Source organism: Oryx dammah, unplaced genomic scaffold, assembly GCF_014754425.2.
Source record: "Oryx dammah isolate SB20612 unplaced genomic scaffold, SCBI_Odam_1.1 HiC_scaffold_18, whole genome shotgun sequence".
NCBI classification, from domain to species: Eukaryota; Metazoa; Chordata; class Mammalia; order Artiodactyla; family Bovidae; genus Oryx; species Oryx dammah.
Window position 1 is genome coordinate 50947675 of NW_024070202.1, and position 19349 is coordinate 50967023.

Here is a 19349-nt window from a genome sequence, read left to right on the forward strand (position 1 = left end):
CTTATGGCAGAAAGTGAAGAGGAACTAAAAAGCCTCTTGATGAAAGTGAAAGAGGAGAGTGAAAACGTTGGCTTAAAGCTCAACATTCAGAAAACGAAGATCATGGCATCTGGTTCCATCACTTCATGGGAAATAGATGTGGAAACAGTGTCAGACTATTTTGGGGGGCTCCAAAATCACTGCAGATGGTGACTGCAGCCATGAAATTAAAAGAAGCTTACTCCTTGGAAGAAAAGTTATGACCAACCTAGATAGCATATTCAAAAGCAGAGACATTACTTTGCCAACAAAGGTCTGTCTAGTCAAGGCTATGGTTTTTCCTGTGGTCATGTATGGATGTGAGAGTTGGGCTGTGAAGAAGGCAGAGCACCGAAGAAAAAAAGCATCAATGCTTTTGAACTGTGGTGTTAGAGAAGACTCTTGAGAGTCCCTTGGCCTGCAAGGAGATCTAACCAGTCCATTCTGAAGGAGATCAGCTCTGGGATTTCCTTGGAGGGAATGATGCTGAAGCTGAAACTCCAGTACTTTGGCCACCTCATGCGAGGAGTTGACTCATTGGAAAAGACTTTGATCCTGGGAGGGATTGGGGGCAGGAGGAGAAGAGGATGACAGAGGATGAGATGGCTGGATGGCATCACTGACTCGATGGACGTGAGTCTGAGTGAACTCCGGGAGCTGGTGATGGACAGGTAGGCCTGGCATGCTGCGATTCATGGGGTCGCTAAGAGTTGGACACAACTGAGCGACTGAACTGAACTGAGCAATGTCTAAAAAAATATACATACTAAATTAAAAACTTTTGCTAAAAAGTGCTTGCCATCATCTGAACCTTCAGCAAGTTATAATCTTTTTGCGATAGTAACATCAAAGATCACTGATCACAGATCACCATGATATATATAATGAGAGTGAAAACATCTGAAATACCAAAAATGTGACACAGGTGCAAAGTGAGCAAATGGGCTGTTGGAAAAATGGCTCTGATAGACTTGATCCATGCAAGATTAAGAGCCTTCAGTTTGTAGTTAACAATATCTGTGGCATGCAAAAGAACAAAGCACAATAAAAGGAGGTATGCCTCCATAACACTGTTAATGTGTATGTATACGAGAAACTTTACGGTATCAATAACCTAAGCTGGATTAAAGGGAGCAAGGGCAACAGAGAAACAGTGAGTTACAGGGGAGCTATGTATGCCTTTTGGGGTCGTGCTGAGGATAGGCATTTAGGAATTGATCTATGGAAAGAAGGGATGAATGTAAGTGCTTATGACTGCTCCCTCCCCAGAATGGACACTTTCAAAGCGGGGGCCCTTTTTTCTGAGCGAGAATGAGCAGAGAGCCCAAACTGTGAAAGGTTTGATTTATTCTGAGCCCCTGAAGTTGCCTGTGAATCCAAAAGTGTGTTGGAAAGGGTGTCAGGGACCAGATCATAAAGGATCTCTTGCCTCATTCAAAGTGCTCCAGCTTTGTGAAGCAGGCACTGGAAGAACCATGGAAGGGTGTCATCTCCATTGTTCTTAAAAACTACACCCTGGACATATTGTTTATATTTGCACTCTCCAGATTTTGTTCAATCCCTATAGCTTGAAGGCCTCCCACTGACTGTCAGTGAAAATTATGCTGGAGTTAACCCTTTGGGTGACCCTTTCCATAGTGTGTGTCTCTGACAGTCCAAGCTCTAGAGTCCTTTAGGGTCTCACACAGGAGAGTGTACATTGACTCTTGTAAGAATTCCTTTTAAGCGTCTCTTGATGTTTCCTTTTACCTTGTTTTGAACTAGGAAGTGTGCCATGGTCAGCGGGTCAGAGCTTCACCCAGTCCCCATGGGACTTCATGAGAACGAATAAAGCAGAGCAGGTCACTGTGCTTCTGTCAGGTAAGGATATTCCAAACTAAGGCAACACGAGAGAGTTTGCCTTGTGAGTGTTTCATGACTCATGATTCTGTCCTGTGTCTCCAAGCCGTGCGTGCGTGACTCCCACGCTGAGTAGTTAGATTTTCTTTGAAATATTTGATTAAGGAGAAGAAAAATCAAAAGCCATGTTTCTGACACCTGTGATGATGTCTGTTCTGATCGCTGATTGCTGCAACTCTGACTGCATTTCTCATTAGGAAAACGCTGATGTGCTGATAAGAGAGTGACAGACACCGTGTTAGGAGAAATGTCTCATTGCTGTCAAGTACAGTGTATGACGAATGTGATTATTATGGTACAAGCTCATCTTCACTGAGCATCTGCTGTGTGCTTGGTCCTGTTGTTTACATACATGACAAGTATCAGTTCATGTAATCCCTACAGCAGCGTAATTAAGATAGGTGTATCTGTTTATCCTCATTTCATGTATAAGGAAATTGAAGCTCAGAGAGATTGATGTTCTAGTCTGAGTGTGTGCAGCTAGTAAGTAGTACAGGAGTTCTCAGTTTCCCAGCCCTTAATGCTAAAAGGCTACTGATTTTATCGTGTATTTCCCAGGTTTGGGAATGGAGCTTTTAAAAATACAGTTTCAACTAATAAAGTTTTATTTTATTATTTAACCTAAGTTTTTTTTTTTTTTTTAAAGCCTGAGACCATTCCAGAAAATTCCTTCAGGCTCGAATGCCATCTTGAGAGAGTGGCAGCACACAGAAAGGGGTAGAAGCGGGGGTCATAATTTGGGAATGCACCTGTACATTGATGCTGGCAAAGCTAGAACTTCTGAGGATTGGTATTATACATGGCTTATAAGCAGTAGAATATTGAATTCAGCAATCAGAGAAGATACAAGCTACAGTGTTGGAACCTGGTTCTGAAGGCCGTGGTCGTGATTGACAGGGGATGGGTGGGCTCCCCCTGGGGGAGATCAGGCCAGCTGAGGAACTCTTGGGAGCTATGGCAGGGGCTGTTTCTCAGCCAGTCCAAGGTGTCACAACATTTTCACGACGGTAAAGGCACACTGGTTCCTCTTAGCCACATGTCAGCTCTGCCTACAGACGTCAGTAACCATCTTGCATCTTACATTCAGCTCTGTTAGGTTTTGATCATTCTTACAGTTGACATGAAGAGCGCTTCTGTGTGTTTCCTTCTCTCAGGGCCTCAGGAGGGCTGCCTCAGTAGTGTGACCTACGCGTCTATGATCCCTCTTCAGATGCTGCAGAACTACCTCAGACTGGTAGGTGGACCTGCCAGGTGGAGTCTTACGCTCCTGGCCCCAGTGAGGATTAGCTGGTTGCTCAGCCGTGTGAGCCCCTCCTTCCCCTGTGCTCTGACCTCATGACATTTCCAGGTCCCACTCCCTGGAAAACTGCTGGTATCTTGCCTGGAAATTGCTGGGACCCAGAGACTGCTTGTGACCTGCCAACTGTTATAATTTGGGCAGGGGGAGGGTGTCTTTTCCTAACAAGGACTTGGCATCAAGTAATTGGTCATTAATATGGAAGAGAATGACTAGCTATCAAGATGCCTGGCTGTAAACCTACTCAATTTAAAATTGAATAAATATGCTAGCGTTAGTTATTGTATTGGTTTGCCACTTCAACAGAAGCAGTTATAACTTGGACAGAAGTTTATTTTCTCAAACACAGAAGTCCCAGCATATGTGAGGGGCCCAGGGAGGTGGAAGGTGCAGGGTCTCAGGGTCTCAGTTCCATCTCTCTTCTAAGCTCCTCGCCCTTAGGGGTCGTGTGTGGATTTGGTCAGACAGTCAGTGCTCCCAGGGTCCAGCCTGAGGGAGGAGGGCCAGGAGGGCAAGTCCCTGCCTTTCAGAGAAGCTGCACACACCCTTCCTGCCCAAGGAATTAGACATGTGTTCACACCTAACTGGAAGTGTGGACTTGCTGAGCAACCAGGCATTCAGCTAAAACTGAGTAATTTTGTTATTAAAAGGAAGAAGGAAAATATGATTATCAGGAAAGAGTAGCAAATTCTAGATACAAAATGGATAGATTTAATGCTCTGCATTTGTCCATTACTTACTATGTGCCCGGCAATGTGAGATAGCCAGCACTGTTATAGACGAGGAACCTGAAGAAGCAGAGAGAGGTAAGAACATGCTCAAGGCCATGAGCCGCTTACCACAAGCCAGTGAACAATAAAGCCAAGGTTATACAAGTCCCTGACACACACATATGTCTGTGCATGTGAAATGCATCTCAAACTAATATTGAAGGTGTAAAACAGCCATGAAATTAAAAGACACTTACTCCTTGGAAGAAGAGTTATGACCAATTAGATAGCATGTTGAAAAGCAGAGACATTACTTTGCCAACAAAGGTCTGTCTAGTCAAGGCTATGGTTTTTCCAGTGATCATGTATGGATGTGAGAGTTGGACTGTGAAGAAGGCTGAGTGCCGAAGAATTGATGCTTTTGAACTGTGGTGTTGGAGAAGACTCTTGAGAGTCCCATGGATTGCAAGGTGATCCATTGCAGACCAGTCCATTCTGAAGGAGATCAGCCCTGGGATTTCTTTGGAAGGACTGATGCTAAAGCTGAAATTCCAGTACTTTGGCCACCTCATGCGAAGAGCTGACTCATTGGAAAAGACTCATGCTGGGAGGGATTGGGGGCAGGAGGAGAAGGGGACAGCAGAGGATGAGGTGGTTGGATGGCATCATGGAGTCGATGGACATGAGTCTGAGTGAACTCCGGGAGTTGGTGATGGACAGGGAGGCCTGGCGTGCTGTGATTCATGGGGTCGAAAAGAGTCGGACACGACTGAGCAACTGAACTGAACTGAACTGAAAACATTGAACCGTCATCTTGCCTTAATTTGGAAAGCTTAAAAAAAAATAAATGAATGGCTTTGACTCTGACCCTTTACACAAGTTGTTTCCATTAACTGAATTGATATCTTTGATCCTGATGGAAAGAAGTTTTCAAAATCTTTCTATTGATCTAGCTAGGTTTACCACTGGGATTGACCTTTCTAAAAACAGCATATAAAGATTCAAAGACTGCACAATTTAGGAGACAGGGTGTCTTCTAAATCTGATACTTTCTCCGCCCCCCCCCCCCCCCCCCCTTCTCTCTCTCTCTCTTTTTTTTTTTTTTTTTTTTGCTGTTTGCTCCTCTCTTTGTAAAGGATCAAAGAAAGCCTGAGGGTTACATAGAAACAGGAAAGAAAGCTGTCCTATTCCTTTGCTTCAGTGAAGGTTAAATTTATGTGACCAACTGGATTTCAGGAATGTGAGTCTAGGCTCTCAGTGAAATAAGTGGGCTCATGCGAAGAGTTGACTCATTGGAAAAGACTCTGATGCTGGGAGAGATTGGGGGCAGGCGGAGAAGGGGATGACCGAGGATGAGATGGCTGGATGGCATCATGGACTCTATGGACGTGAGTCTGAGTGAACTCCGGGAGCTGGTGATGGACAGGGAGGCCTGGCGTGCTGCGATTCATGGGGTCGCAAAGAGTCGGACATGAGCAACTGAACTGAATCACCTGTTGAGATGATAAAATGACTAGAAAGGCGATGCAACCAGATTACAACTGTACATTAGTCTTGACTAACTAGCTCAGTCAAATGGAATTTCTGTTAGCCATACTGCATGCATGCTAAGTCACTTCAGTTGTGTCCGACTCTCTGCAGCTCTTTGGACTGTAACCCACCAGGCTCCTCTGTCCATGGAATTTTCCAGGCAAGAATATTGGAGTGGTTTGCCAGGCCCTCCTCTAGGGGATCTTCCAGACCAAGGGATCGAAGCAATCACTTTAAAGTTTAAAATGACCCTGGTGGCTCAGTTGGTGGAGAATCTGCCTGCCAGTGCAGGAGATGTGGGTTCGATCCCTGGGTCAGGAAGATCCCCTGGGTCAGGAAGATCCCCTGGAGAAGGAAATGGCAACTGACTTCAGTATTCCTGCCTGGAAAATCCCATGGACAGAGGAGCCTGGCGGGCTACAGACCATGAGGTCACAAAAGAGTCAGACATGACTTAGCAACTAAATAACAACAGGCAAGCATAACAAACACATAGCCATTGTGACTGTTTGTCCTTCTATGCATGCATGCTAAGTCACTTCAGTGATGTCTGACTCTATGTGACCCTATGGACTGCAGCCTGCCAGGCTCCCCGTCCATGTGATTCTCCAGGCAAAAATACTGGAGTGGGTTGCTCTGTCCTCCATTCTCCTATAAAAGATTATAAACCCTTTATGGAGATTGACCATCTGTGATGCATTCTTATATCCTGTTTAGTTATTTAATTTGATTGTTTGACAGTTATTTGTTGAGAAGCTCCTAAATGCAGGCAGTGTTTTAGAGACTTAGGATATAGCTCTGTATAAGCTGCATTCCATGACCTCATGGAGCTTACACTGTAAGCTGTGTAAGTATGTGAACAGTATCTGCCCCACTGTCAGGTGGGGCAGATAAAAAGCAGATGGATAAATACATCTGTAATGTGATATCCAGTACTAAATATAAGTGTAAAGAGAAATAGAGCAGATAAGGAAGGAAAGAGGTAATGAAAGGGGTGGCAGAAAGAGCTTTCGAATGGAGTTATTAGAAGAAATCTTTCCATTATGATGCATAGACAGAAAACTAGATGAAATGAAGCTAGAAGCCTTGAGGAGGGTATCTAAAGCAGAAAGAACAGCTGGTACAGACGTGTCTCAGCTGGCAGTGAGGTTTGAGAGATGAGCAGAAGCCAGATCATGCAGGACCAAGGCAGGGACTTTGAATTTTATTCCAGTTATGATAGGACTGGCTGCGCAGGCACAGGAGGGCCTAGAGGAGCCATCCCACGTTGAAGGTCAGGAACAGCTGCGGTAAGGAGATAACCCTCGTGCAAGGTAAGGAGCAGTGGCTGTGCCTTGCTGGAGCAGCCGTGAAGAGATACCCCACGCCCAAGGTAAGAGAAACCCAAGTAAGATGGTAGGTGTTGCAAGAGGGCATCAGAGAGCAGACACACTGAAACCATATTCACAGAAAACTAGTCAATCTAATCACTAGGAGCACTGCCTTATCTAACTCAATGAAACCAAGCCATGCTGCAGGGCAACCCAAGACGGGCGGGTCATGGTGGACAGGTCTGACAGAATGTGGTCCACTGGAGAAGGGAATGGCAAGCCACTTCAGTATTCTTGCCTTGAGAACCCCATGAACAGTATGAAAAGGCAAAATGATAGGATACTGAAAGAGAAACTCCCCAGGTCAGTAGGTGCCCAATATGCTCTGGATATCAGTGGAGAAATAACTCCAGAAAGAATGAAGGGATGGAGCCAAAGCAAAAACAATACCCAGCTGTGGATGTGACTGGTGATAGAAGCAAGATCCGATGCTGTAAGAGCAGTATTGCATAGGAACCTGGAATGTCAGGTCCATGAATCAAGGCAAATTGGAAGTGGTCAAACAAGAGATGGCAAGGGTGAACGTCGACATTCTAGGAATCAGCTAACTAAAATGGACTGGAATGGGTGACTTTAACTCAGATGACCATTATATTTACTACTGCAGGCAGGAATCCCTCAGAAGAAATGGAGTAGCCATCATGGTCAACAAAAGAGACCGAAATGCAGTACTTGGATGCAGTCTCAAAAATGACAGAATGATCTCTCTTCGTCTCCAAGGCAAACCATTCAATGTCACAGTTATCCAAGTCTATGCCCCAACCAGTAACGCTGAAGAAACTGAAGTTGAACGGTTTTATGAAGACCTACAAGACCTTTTAGAAGTAACACCCAAAAAAGATGTCCTTTTCATTATAGGGGAATGCAAAAGTAGGAAGGCAAGAAACACCTGGAGTAACAGGCAAATTTGGCCTTGGAATGTGGAATGAAGCAGGGCAAAGACTAATAGAGTTTTGCCAAGAAAATGCACTGGTCATAGCAAACACCCTCTTCCAACAACACAAGAGAAGACTCTACACATGGACATCACCAGATAGCCAACACCGAAATCAGATTGATTATATTCTATGCAGCCAAAGATGGAGAAGCTCTATACAGTCAACAAAAACAAGACCAGGAGCTGACTGTGGCTCAGATCATGAACTCCTTATTACCAAATTCAGACTCAAATTGAAGAAAGCAGGGAAAACTGCTAGACCATTCAGGTATGACCTAAATCAAATCCCTTATGATTATACAGTGGAAGTGAGAAATAGATTTAAGGGCCTATCTGATAGATAGAGTGCCTGATGAACTATGGAATGAGGTTCGTGACATTGTACAGGAGACAGGGATCAAGACCATCCCCATGGAAAAGAAATGCAAAAAAGCAAAATGGCTGTCTGGGGAGGCCTTACAAATAGCTGTGAAAAGAAGAGAGGCAAAAAGCAAAGGAGAAAAGGAAAGATATAAGCATCTGAATGCAGAGTTCCAGAGAATAGCAAGGAGAGATAAGAAAGCCTTCCTCAGTGACCAATGCAAAGAAATAGAGGAAAACAACAGAATGGGAAAGATCAGAGATCTCTTCAAGAAAATTAGAGATACCAAGGGAAGATTTCATGCAAAGATGGGCTCGATAAACGACAGAAATTGTATGGACCTAACAGAGGCAGAAGATATTAAGAAGAGGTGGCAAGAATACACAGAAGAACTGTACAAAAAAGATCTTCACGACCCAGATAATCATGATGATGTGATCACTCATCTAGAGCCAGACATCTTGGAAAGTGAAGTCAAGTGGGCCTTAGAAAGCATCACTATGAACAAAGCTAGTGGAGGTGATGGCATTCCAGTTGAGCTGTTTCAAATCCTGAAAGATGATACTATGAAAGTGCTGCACCCAATATGCCAGCAAATTTGGAAAACTCAGCAGTGGCCACAGGACTGGAAAAGGTCAGTTTTCATTCCAATTCCAAAGAAAGACAATGCCAAAGAATGCTCAAACTACTGCACAATTGCACTCATCTCACATGCTAGTAAAGTAATGCTCAAAATTCTCTAAGCCAGGCTTCAGCAATACGTGAACCGTGAACTCCCTGATGTTCAAGCTGGTTTTAGAAAGGGCAGAGGAACCAGAGATCAAATTGCCAACATCCGTTGGATCATGGAAAAAGCAAGAGAGTTCCAGAAAAACATCTATTTCTGCCTTATTGACTATGCCAAAGCCTTTGACTGTGTGGACCACAATAAACTGTGGAAAATTCTGAAAGAGATGAGAATACCAGACCCCCTAACCTGCCTCTTGAGAAATCTGTATGCAGGTCAGGAAGCAACAGTTAGAACTGGACATGGAACAACAGACTGGTTCCAAATAGGAAAAGGAGTCTGTCAAGGCTGTATATTGCCACCCTGCTTATTTAACTTCTATGCAGAGTACATCATGAGAAATGCTGGACTGGAAGAAACACAAGCTGGAATCAAGATTGCCGGGAGAAATATCAATCACCTCAGATATGCAGATGACACCACCCTTATGGCAGAAAGTGAAGAGGAGCTAAAAAGCCTCTTGGTGGAAGTGAAAGAGGAGAGTGAAAATGGTGGCTTAAAGCTCAACATTCAGAAAACGAAGATCATGGCATCTGGTTCCATCACTTCATGGGAAATAGATGGGGAAACAGTGGAAACAGTGAGAGACTTCATTTTGGGGGGCTCCAAAATCACTGCAGATGGTGACTGCAGCCATGAAATTAAGAGATGCTTACTCCTTTGAAGAAAAGTTATGACCAACCTAGATAGCATATTCAAAAGCAGAGCCATTACTTTGCCGACTAAGGTCAGTCTAGTCAAGGCTATGTTTTTTCCAGTGGTCATGTATGGATGTGAGAGTTGGACTGTGAAGAAGGCTGAGTGCCGAAGAATTGATGCTTTTGAACTGTGGTGTTGGAGAAGACTCTTGAGAGTCCCTTGGACTGCAAGGAGATCCAACCAGTCCATTCTGAAGGAGATCAACCCTGGGATTTCTTTGGAAGGAATGATGCTAAAGCTGAAGCTCCAGTACTTTGGCCACCTCATGTGAAGAGTCGGCTCATTGGAAAATACTCTGATGCTGGGAGAGATTGGGGGCAGGAGGAGAAGGGGACCACCGAGAATGAGATGGCTGGATGGCATCATGGACTCAATGGACGTGAGTCTGAGTGAACTCCGGGAGATGGTGATGAACAGGGAGGCCTGGCGTTCTGCGATTCATGGGGTTGCAAAGAGTCGGACACGACTGAGTGACTGAACTGAACTGACCTATGATAGAAAGCCACTGGTAGGATTTGAGCTAGAGTGACATACACCACAATAACTGAAGTGTTGACAATGTATACACGACATGGAAACCTAGTAATGCCTGAGTTTTGAGTGTTTCTTTTAGGCATACCTTGTTTTATTACACTTTGTAGATACTGCTTTATTTTAATTTTTTTTGTTTACAATGAATTGAAGGTTTGTTGGCAGTCCTGTATAGAGCAAGTCTGTTGGTGCCGTTTTCCACCAGCATTTGCTCATTTCCTGTTTCTTATTGTGATTCTCCCAATATTTCAAATTTTTTCATTATTATGTTTGTCATGGTGATCTGTGATCAATGATCTTTGATATTACTACCACTACTACTGGCTGAAGGCCCAGATGATGGTTAGCACTTTTTAGCAATAAAGTATTTTTTAATTGGGCTTCCCAGGTGGCACAGTGGATTAGGGTATGCACATTGCTTTTTAAACATTTAATAGACTACAGTTTGGTGTAAATATAAATTTTATATTCACTGGCAACTGAAAAAGACATGTGACTTGCTTTATTGAGATAGTTTATTTCTAGTGGTCTGGAACCAGACCAGTATGCCTATATATGCCAAGCTTTGTTATAAGTATATAGATTGTTTCCTTTAATCATTCTATGAGATAGCTACTTACACCAGTCGTGTCCGACTCTTTGCGACCCCATGGACTGTAGCCCACCGGGCTCCTCCCTCCATGGGATTCTCCAGGCAAGAGTACTGGAGTGGGGTGCCGTTTCCTTCTCCATTAAAGGTGAACAGACCAAGACTATTTGCTCAAGATCCTCAGGGAGAAAGTGGTAGCACCTAAGGAATTGAACCTGGGCTGTCTTCCGTTCTTAGGCGTGTTATCCGAGTTTATACTAGTTATTAATCTATTGGTTTAGACATAGTTGTCGTAGACAGTTTTTACTGCATGTGTATGTGGTTAGGGCTTCCCAGGTGGCGCTGGTGGTAAAGAACACGGTTGCCATTTCAAGTAGAGGCAAGAAACACGTCTTCCATCCCTGGATCAGAAAGATCCCCTGGAGAGGGAATGGCAATCCACTCCCGTAATCTTGCCTAGAGAATCCCATGGACAGAGGGGCCTGAAGGGCTACAGGCCACAGAGTCTCAAAGAGTCAGACCTGATTGAAGCAACTGCATGCTCAGTCACTCAGTTGTGTTCTGCTCTTTGAGACCCGTGGACTGAAGCCCGCCAGGCTTTTCTGTCCATGGGGTTTTTTTCTAGGCAAGAATAGTGGAGTGGATTACCATTTCCTCCTCTAGGGGATGTTCCTTACCCAGGGATCAAACCCACATGTCCTACATTAGCAGGTGGATTCTTTACAGCTGATCCACATGGGAAGCATAATATGTGTAAATGGGGTAAATAGAATTCATGTATTAAAGCCCGGATGCAGAAAACCAAATGGAGTGAAACCTTTAAATCAGACTTTTTTTTATTTAAATGATGTTAATTTTAAATACTGTTCTTTCACTGAATAGTTAAATAATACAAGTACATTTTAAGTCTCCATCCTTGAGTTAATAAGGAGGCCTTTAACTTAATTGAGTTTGAATCACTAATAACTTATTATAATAGTTGAATTTTTTATTATCTCAAACTTTTCTCTAAGTCAGTTTGCAACTTTTATTAGCTTATTAATAACTCCATAATTTAACAATTCAGTGACTGTGAATAACTATTAGAAAAATACTTGAGTAGATCACCTTTATCTGATACCTGTTTTTAAATGTAGAACTCTGAATCCTCATGAACACGATTCTTGAGAATTACATTGACTGTCCACTTCAGTATGGGCCATGCTCATCATCAAGAATCATCACTAGGAGGTTCTACTTACTCTTCATCTATTCCCAAAATAAATTTGCTATATTCCCATAGAGATGATGCTGTAAATGATGGTTATGTATCTTAACATTGCCCATAAAAGCTTATCAGCCCCTTTAGTAGATGACCAGGTTCAGACTGATCTTTTTCAGGGCATGGGGGACAATACTGGGTAAGGTCCTAGTGGAAAATCTGGGGCAGGAAGAGTTCAAGAGTGCTAGAGGCCAGGTTGGAGAAGGCAATGGCACCCCACTCCAGTACTCTTGCCTGGAAAATCCCATGGACAGAGGAGCCTGGTAGGCCGCAGTCCATGGGGTTGCTAAGTCAGACATGACTGAGCAACTTCCCTTTCACTTTTCACTTTCATGCATTGGAGAAGGCAATGGCAACCCACTCCAGTGTTCTTGCTTGGAGAATCCCAGGGAGGGGGGAGCCTGGTGGGCTGCCGTCTATGGGGTCACACAGAGTGGTACACGACTGAAGCGACTTAGCAGCAGCAGCAGCAGAGGCCAGGTGACAAGGGGGAAATTATATCTAAGAGTTATATCTTATAGTCTTTTTAAATAGTTATATACCCAAGGTACTACTTTTGTGCTAGTGTGTAATGGCCTGTCTTTTTTCAAAGTTAGTAACCAGGTCTGATCTTGGCTTTTATGGTTTCCATAAGCTCATTTGTTCATACTGTTCATGGGGTTCTCAAGGCATGAATACTGAAGTGGTTTCCCATGTCCTTCTCCAGTGGACCACGCTTTGTCAGAACTCTCCACCATGACCCGTCCGTCTTGGGTGGCCCTACATGGCATGGCTCATAGTTTCATTGAGTTAGACAAGGCTGTGGTCCCTGTGATCAGTTTGGTTAGTTTTCTGTGATTGTGGTTTTCATTCTGTCTACACTCTGGTAGATAGGGATAAGAGGCTTATGGACGGTTCCTGCTAGGAGAGACTGACTGAGGGGCAAACTGAGTCCTGTTCAGTAAATGTTTAATCAGATATTCTGTTGATGGGCGGGGCTGTGTGCCCTCCCTGTTGCTTGACCTAAGGCCACTCTATGGTGGAGGTAATGAAGACAATGGCGACCTCCTTCAAAAGGTCCCTGGCATGCACTGCTGCACTCAGTGTCCCAACCCTGCAGCAGGCCACCGCCAACCCCCGCCTCCGCTGGAGATGCCTGGACACTCACAGGCAAGTCTGGGTCCGTATCTTGTGGGGCCACTGCTCCTTTCTCCTGTGTCCTGGTGTGCACAAGGTTCTGTTTGTGCCCTCCAAGAGTGTTTCCCCAGTCCTGTGTGAGTTCTGGTGGCTCTGTGGTGGGGTTAATGGTGACCTTCTCCAGGAGGGCTTATGCTATAACCCAGGTATGCTGCACCCAGAGCCCCTGCGGCAGGCCACTGCTGACCTGTACCTCCACAGAAGACACTCGGACACAGTTCTGGCTTGGTCTCTGTGGGTTGGGTGTGTGTTTTGTGCCCTTCCCAGCCCTGAGCAGCTCAGGCAACCAGGTGCTTGGCAAATCACCTCCCCAGTCCCGGCCGCTTGGTTTCCCAGGTGCACCGTGAGAACACCGTCTCAGGTGTGCTGTATGTCTCCTCTGGAGAGCTGATCTCAGGTTGCGACCCTCCTGGTGTATGTCAAGCATCCAGGATCTCAGGAAGACACGTTAGCAGCTGGGAACCTGCAGACAGTTTGGTGGAAGATGTCGTCTCTGGGGCTGAGATTGTAGTAGCCCGTTACCTTCCGGCTCTGGCTGTCACAAGCCTGCCTCTCTACCTCCCGGCGGGGAGGGCCTGGTATGCAGCCAGCTAGCATGTATGCATATGAGAGTTGGGCTATAAAGAAAGCTGAGTGCAGAGGAATTGATGCTTTTGTACTGTGGTGCTGGAGAAGAGTCTTGACAGTCCCTTAGACAGCAAGGAGATCCAACCAGTCCATCCTAAAGGAAATCAGTCCTGAATATTCATTGTAAGGACTGATGCTGAAGCTGAAGCTCCAATACTTTGGCCACCTGATGCGAGGAACTGACTCATTGGAAAAGACCCTGATGCTAGGAAAGATTGAAGGTGAGAAGTAAAGGGGACGACAAAGGATGAGATGGTTGGATGGCATCACCAACGTGATGGACATGCGTTTGAGTAGGCTCTGGGATTGGTGATGAACAGGGAAGCCTGGCGCGCTGCAGTCCATGGGGTCACAAATAATTGGACACAACCGAGTAACTGAACTGAACTGAAGCTCATTTTTGAAAGCATATAGTGTGGGTGTCTCTCTGTATGTGAACTGTAATTTCTCTTGAATTCCATTATTATTTATACCTATTCTATAAAGAGAGACCTCAGCAAATGCCTAAAAACACTAGCGTGAAAGACCCCCAGCTTTGGTTATGCCTGATGCTGAATGTTCCAGTATTGTCTGGGGGAATTTTACATGAGTAAGTTGACAGTAACTGTATTCTGTGTGGCTCTGAAGTCATATATAAATTAGTTGTTTAAAATTAAGTTTTCGGAGGGGTTGTAATGAAAGTCTTAGCTATAAAGCATGACCCTTTAACCTATAGCCATCCCAGTTTCATTAACTCCGTAAAGACCTTTTATTTTTCGTTCTTTTTTGAGTTCGGCATCTCAGCACAGGTTGGCCTAAAAACTGTCTCGGGTAGTAGAAGCTTTTCCTCAGACAAGTGAAACTCTGACCAAACGTTGAAGTTGATTGCTTTAAAATAATGCCACAAGTCTGAAAACACATTGCAGGTGCCACATTGGCTATAACAGGACTGCAGCTCCTCTGGTAAACTCCATTCTGCAGAAAAACACTGTGGAGGGAGAAAAAGACACAGGATAGATGGGCCTTTGTGGAGGTCATTGTCTCCATTTATCCAGAATTCATTTGCCACACAAAGCACTAATTGACATGTGATGAGAGCTTCCTGAATAGGCTCTGAAGACACAAAAATAAAAGGGATTGGTACCCATTGTGATAACAAGCCCTGTGTCCCTTTACTAATAAGCAGAAATGTCACACTGTAAGCATGCACTTAGAAGATAAATCTGGGGACTACAATTCACCTTTTAGAAGTTGGGTTTCAAAAAGCAGATCTCCTTTCAACACAGTTAAAATATTTACTACCCCCACCTCCCCCAATCTATTTACCTACCTGTCTACCTATCCATCTATCTTTAGAGCTGCCCTCTGCTGGAAGCAGCCTTGCTATTTGGAGAAATAATATGGTAACTCTAAAACAGATAAATATGTTTTCCTGGCATAGCTTTGCATGTTTTCACCAGTTTAAATATAGCAAGAGGCTTCCATAATCTATTTTTTTGTTCAGCTCTTATATGGTAACCAACACAACTGTATCATTTGATAAGCTAGAACAAAATATCATTCACAAAAAAATTGATAATACCTGAAATAAGTAGAAACCTACTAATAGGATGCTTGCATTAGAATGTCTCAATGATCTAGAAGTCTTTTACCTTGATTTACTTATTGAATTTACTTATTTATATTCTAGAAAGGATGTAAGACTATGTGAACAGACATGCTTACTCCTAGTGAATGGCCTTTCAGTAAAATTTTTCTGTCTTTCCTGAGAACCAACAATCTGAGACCAAATGAGGTGCTGGAATTGAAGACAGCTTATCTGTGAAGTTGGGTATCTTGCTGTTACATGACTTCAAAGTCAATCTTAAGAAAATATAGGCAGTTTGACAGGATGGCTAAACTTGTTTTCAAAAGTGAGACAAGATTAAATAGCAGTGTTAGTTGAAAATCTTAGTGCTAGTTGAAAATCTCAGTGGACTTCCCTGGTAGTTTAGCTGGTAAAGAATTCGCCTGCAATGCAGGAGCCTTGGTTTGATTCCTGGGTCAAGAACATCCACTGGAGAAGAGATAGGCTACCCACTCCAGTATTCTTGGGCTTCCCTGGTGGCTCAGCTGGTAAAGAATCTGCCTGCAATGCGGGAGACCTGGGTTCGATCCTGGGTTGGGAAAATGCCCTGGAGGAGGCCATGACAACCCACTCCGGTATCCTTGCCAGGAGAATGACTGTGGACAGAGGAGCCTGGCAGACTACAATCCACGGGGTCACAAAGAGTCAGATACAACTGAGTGACTAAGTGCAGTGCACAGCACAGACTATTCAATAAACCTTGAAAATCTGTACCTGTTTCACTAGTGTGAAACTATCCATTCTTGGTGAGAGAATTTCTACCCAGCAATTCATGGCAATTTGGGATTAATTTGGAGAGCTCAGGATTTCTGCTTTAAAACTGCACCTGGCAAGCAGCACCTAACACACAATTTCCCACTAAAGTAGTTTTAAAAAGGGATAAAGCTTCATAGTAACAGAGAAAAATAGAACTGAGGTCTTCCTTGGGCAAGAATCTAGAAAAATTTTTCACTAACTTGAGGAACAAGAGATTGTCAGGTTTATTTATTTGAGGCCTACCTGAGATGAGATAGGAAAATATTGTTATCTTTCTCTTATCCATCTTTACTAATGATTAAAAAAAAAGCAAGATTTACTAGCAGTTAGGAAATTGAGCATACATCCTTTACTGCTTCTGCTTTGGGCAGCACCATGATACCTTGCTCCACCGCCTGTCAGCACAGGTCCTTCTGCAGCTCTGCAGAGGTTGAATCCTAGAAATCCCTGAGCAGAGATCACGGGCTTTGACGAGACTGTGCTGCATTGGGAAGTATATTGTATCTGCCCTCTCAGTGGGCTGGGGACAGGAGCATCCTGCTTCCCGAGCAGTTCAGCTCATGCACTTGTCCCCCAAGGGAAACAGCAGGACCTTAGTCCACTGCAGCCAGAGCTGGATCCTGGAGTTTAACTAGAAATTATAGACACCAGCCTGCCATCCATCTAGTGACCTAATTCAGCTGGAAAATCAGTGGACAGTGAGTGAAATCAGTAATGGTCCACACATCCTGCTTTACTGCAGAATTCTTCCTGTCGCTTCACAGTAGATAAATACCCATGATAAGTTAACATTATACTGTGGAAGAATACTGTGGAAAAGAACAAAACCTTCCTGAAAACTCAGAAGAACACAGCTTAAAAATAACTTAAAAAAAAAAAGGAACAAAGAACTTTGGGAGATTATGTTCATTCTCTAGAGGATGCAAGGAGATAGATTGTGAAAGCAGGGCAAGAAAGCCATGGTAGAGGGCAGGATAAGATGAAAAGGAAAAGGGCTGGAAAGCAGATGGATGAGGCAAGGAGCTCATCAAAGAACAACCCAAAATGCAATGGCCTCATTGAAATTGTACTTGAGATCATAAAGAGCAGAACAGAGGTGGTAAGTGAAAGTTCCATTCAGGGTTGTGAGGGTAGAAGAGAAGGACAGAGTTAGGGTAATGATGAAGGGACAGGTGTCCCCACAGAGCACAGCAAGGGAACTTAAGCCTTACAGGTGTGCCTTAGAACTAGAAGAGGAGAAATTAACAAAAGCATAATGGAAGAAAAAATTTCCAAGCTGAAAAAAGTTTGCACATGTCCAAAGGATTTACCCTATTTCATTTAAAATTGGGAGAAAGAGACTGTAACTAGATAAATCTGGGCAATGGCAACATTTTTTAATGACAAGAACAATCGATGTATCCCCAAGCTTCCCTATCACAGAGGTACAAATGAGAACAGACTATGCTCTAATAATTCTTCTTTAATAAAAGCTTACCCCTGAAGTCTTGCGGTGCCATAGCCTCACTACCTAGAAGCAGAACCTCAACTGAACTGTCTAGGATATTATCTCTCCTGTGTCTCTGAGGGAGGCCCTGTCCCAGTCGGTCCCGGCTGGCACCTTTACCACTGCTTGGTTTTCAGATTCCCAGTTCCACGGAAAACAGCCCAGGCCAGTCGCTGCTGAGCTCAGCCTCTCATTTTAGGATCCTGATGTTTGTCAGGCAGCTGCAGCCACCGTCGTTTTTCTTCCAGACATGCTAGTCTCTGTTGCTGCCCTACCCCCACTGTGAATCCAACTCTTCCCTTTTTTATTGAAGGCTTAGCAGTGGTGGAATAATATTTAAGATAAGATGAAATCACTGGTGGCTACCAGGTAGATTGTCTTCCAGAGCCTAAAACTCAGTCCCCAGTGCAACATCAAGGGGCCTCTTAGGATCACTTCCTTCCTTAGCCCATTGTCTGACACCTAGTGGTCAAGCCTGGTTTCCCTTCCCTTCCTAGGAGTTCGTCTAAACATGCCAGGGTCTCCTGGGAAGCCAAAGCTCAGGTCTTAAAGGCCCCAGGTAAGGAAGGAGTTCCTTTTCCTGTAAGGAGCCAGGGGCATAGTCACTGTCTTCACAAAAGGCCACTCTGGTCACCCTCTAGGATGTGACCTTCCCTGTTATATAAAAGGGACAAACTGATCAGAGCACAGCAGAGCAACAACAGCACAAAGATACACATCCATGTCCTTACATTGTCCCATTGCAGATTAAAAAGACAAGACTCTGTCGTGTCTTAACACTTTTCTAAGGCTGGGTGGCTCAGTCCTAAATCTGACTTCGTCAAGGGTACTGGTTAGGTTGGTGCTTCACCTGTGTGGGTCCTTTTCTGCCAAACCTTTCTAGGAAGAAACCTCCCCAGCATGGGAGCACAGCAGTGGATTATGGGTGTGTGGGAGGCTGATCTCCACCCCAATTTCACTCCAAACATCATTGCCCTTGTCCTGCATAAAACATCATTCATTGACTTTCCATCTTAGCACCCATTACATCTCCACCTGTTCTTAGATGAGATATTTTTATACATGAGGATAAAGAGTTTTTAAAATCATATAGGCTTCCAGGAAGGAAGGAAAAGTGATCACCCAGACTCTACCTAGATTTCTGGAATTCAGTGCTTCGAAGAGTGGGATCATATAGAGAGTTGATCCAAGTATTTTATCCTCATGAAGATGTCCTTTATGTAAAAAGTCAAAGGTATTCTCTGATATACAATAGGTGTAAAAAGATGGCACTCCTGTATGCTTAAAAACCAAATACATGTTATCAACTGTGCGGAGAAGAAAACTGGAAGCATGAACCATATTATAGTGGTTGCTTTGGTGATTTCTATTCTGCTTCTTTAGTTTTCTTTGTGTTGTCCAAAATTTCCTGAAAAACATTCACTGCTATTTTAACCTCTGAAAAGTAAGATAAGCATTGGGAAAATTTGAACTAAAGAGCATCTGTAAAGGATAATAATAAAAAAAATTTACAGAATATCTATAAGGGATAAAATACACTAGGAACTGTGTTCCCAGGTAGTATACTGAACCTCAGTGTAGAAAATGGAGGAAAGAAAGGAGTATACTTTTTCAAAAGAAGCCCTCTTGCTATAAACATGTAAATACTATAAAATTCGGAGAAGGCAATGGCACCCCACTCCAGTACTCTTGCCTGAAAAATCCCATGG

At 43.8% G+C, this 19349-nt stretch overlaps 1 protein-coding gene across 1 annotated transcript in view; it reads left to right on the plus strand.

Annotated features, from left to right (window-relative positions):
- Positions 1-19349, plus strand: part of CTTNBP2 (cortactin binding protein 2) — a 164379-nt gene that overhangs the window by 113366 nt on the left and 31664 nt on the right. The window contains exons 10-11 of the mRNA XM_040259872.1: positions 1771-1878; positions 3072-3151. Of these exons, the coding sequence (XP_040115806.1) occupies positions 1771-1878; positions 3072-3151 (188 nt within the window). The remainder of the gene's footprint in view (positions 1-1770; positions 1879-3071; positions 3152-19349) is intronic.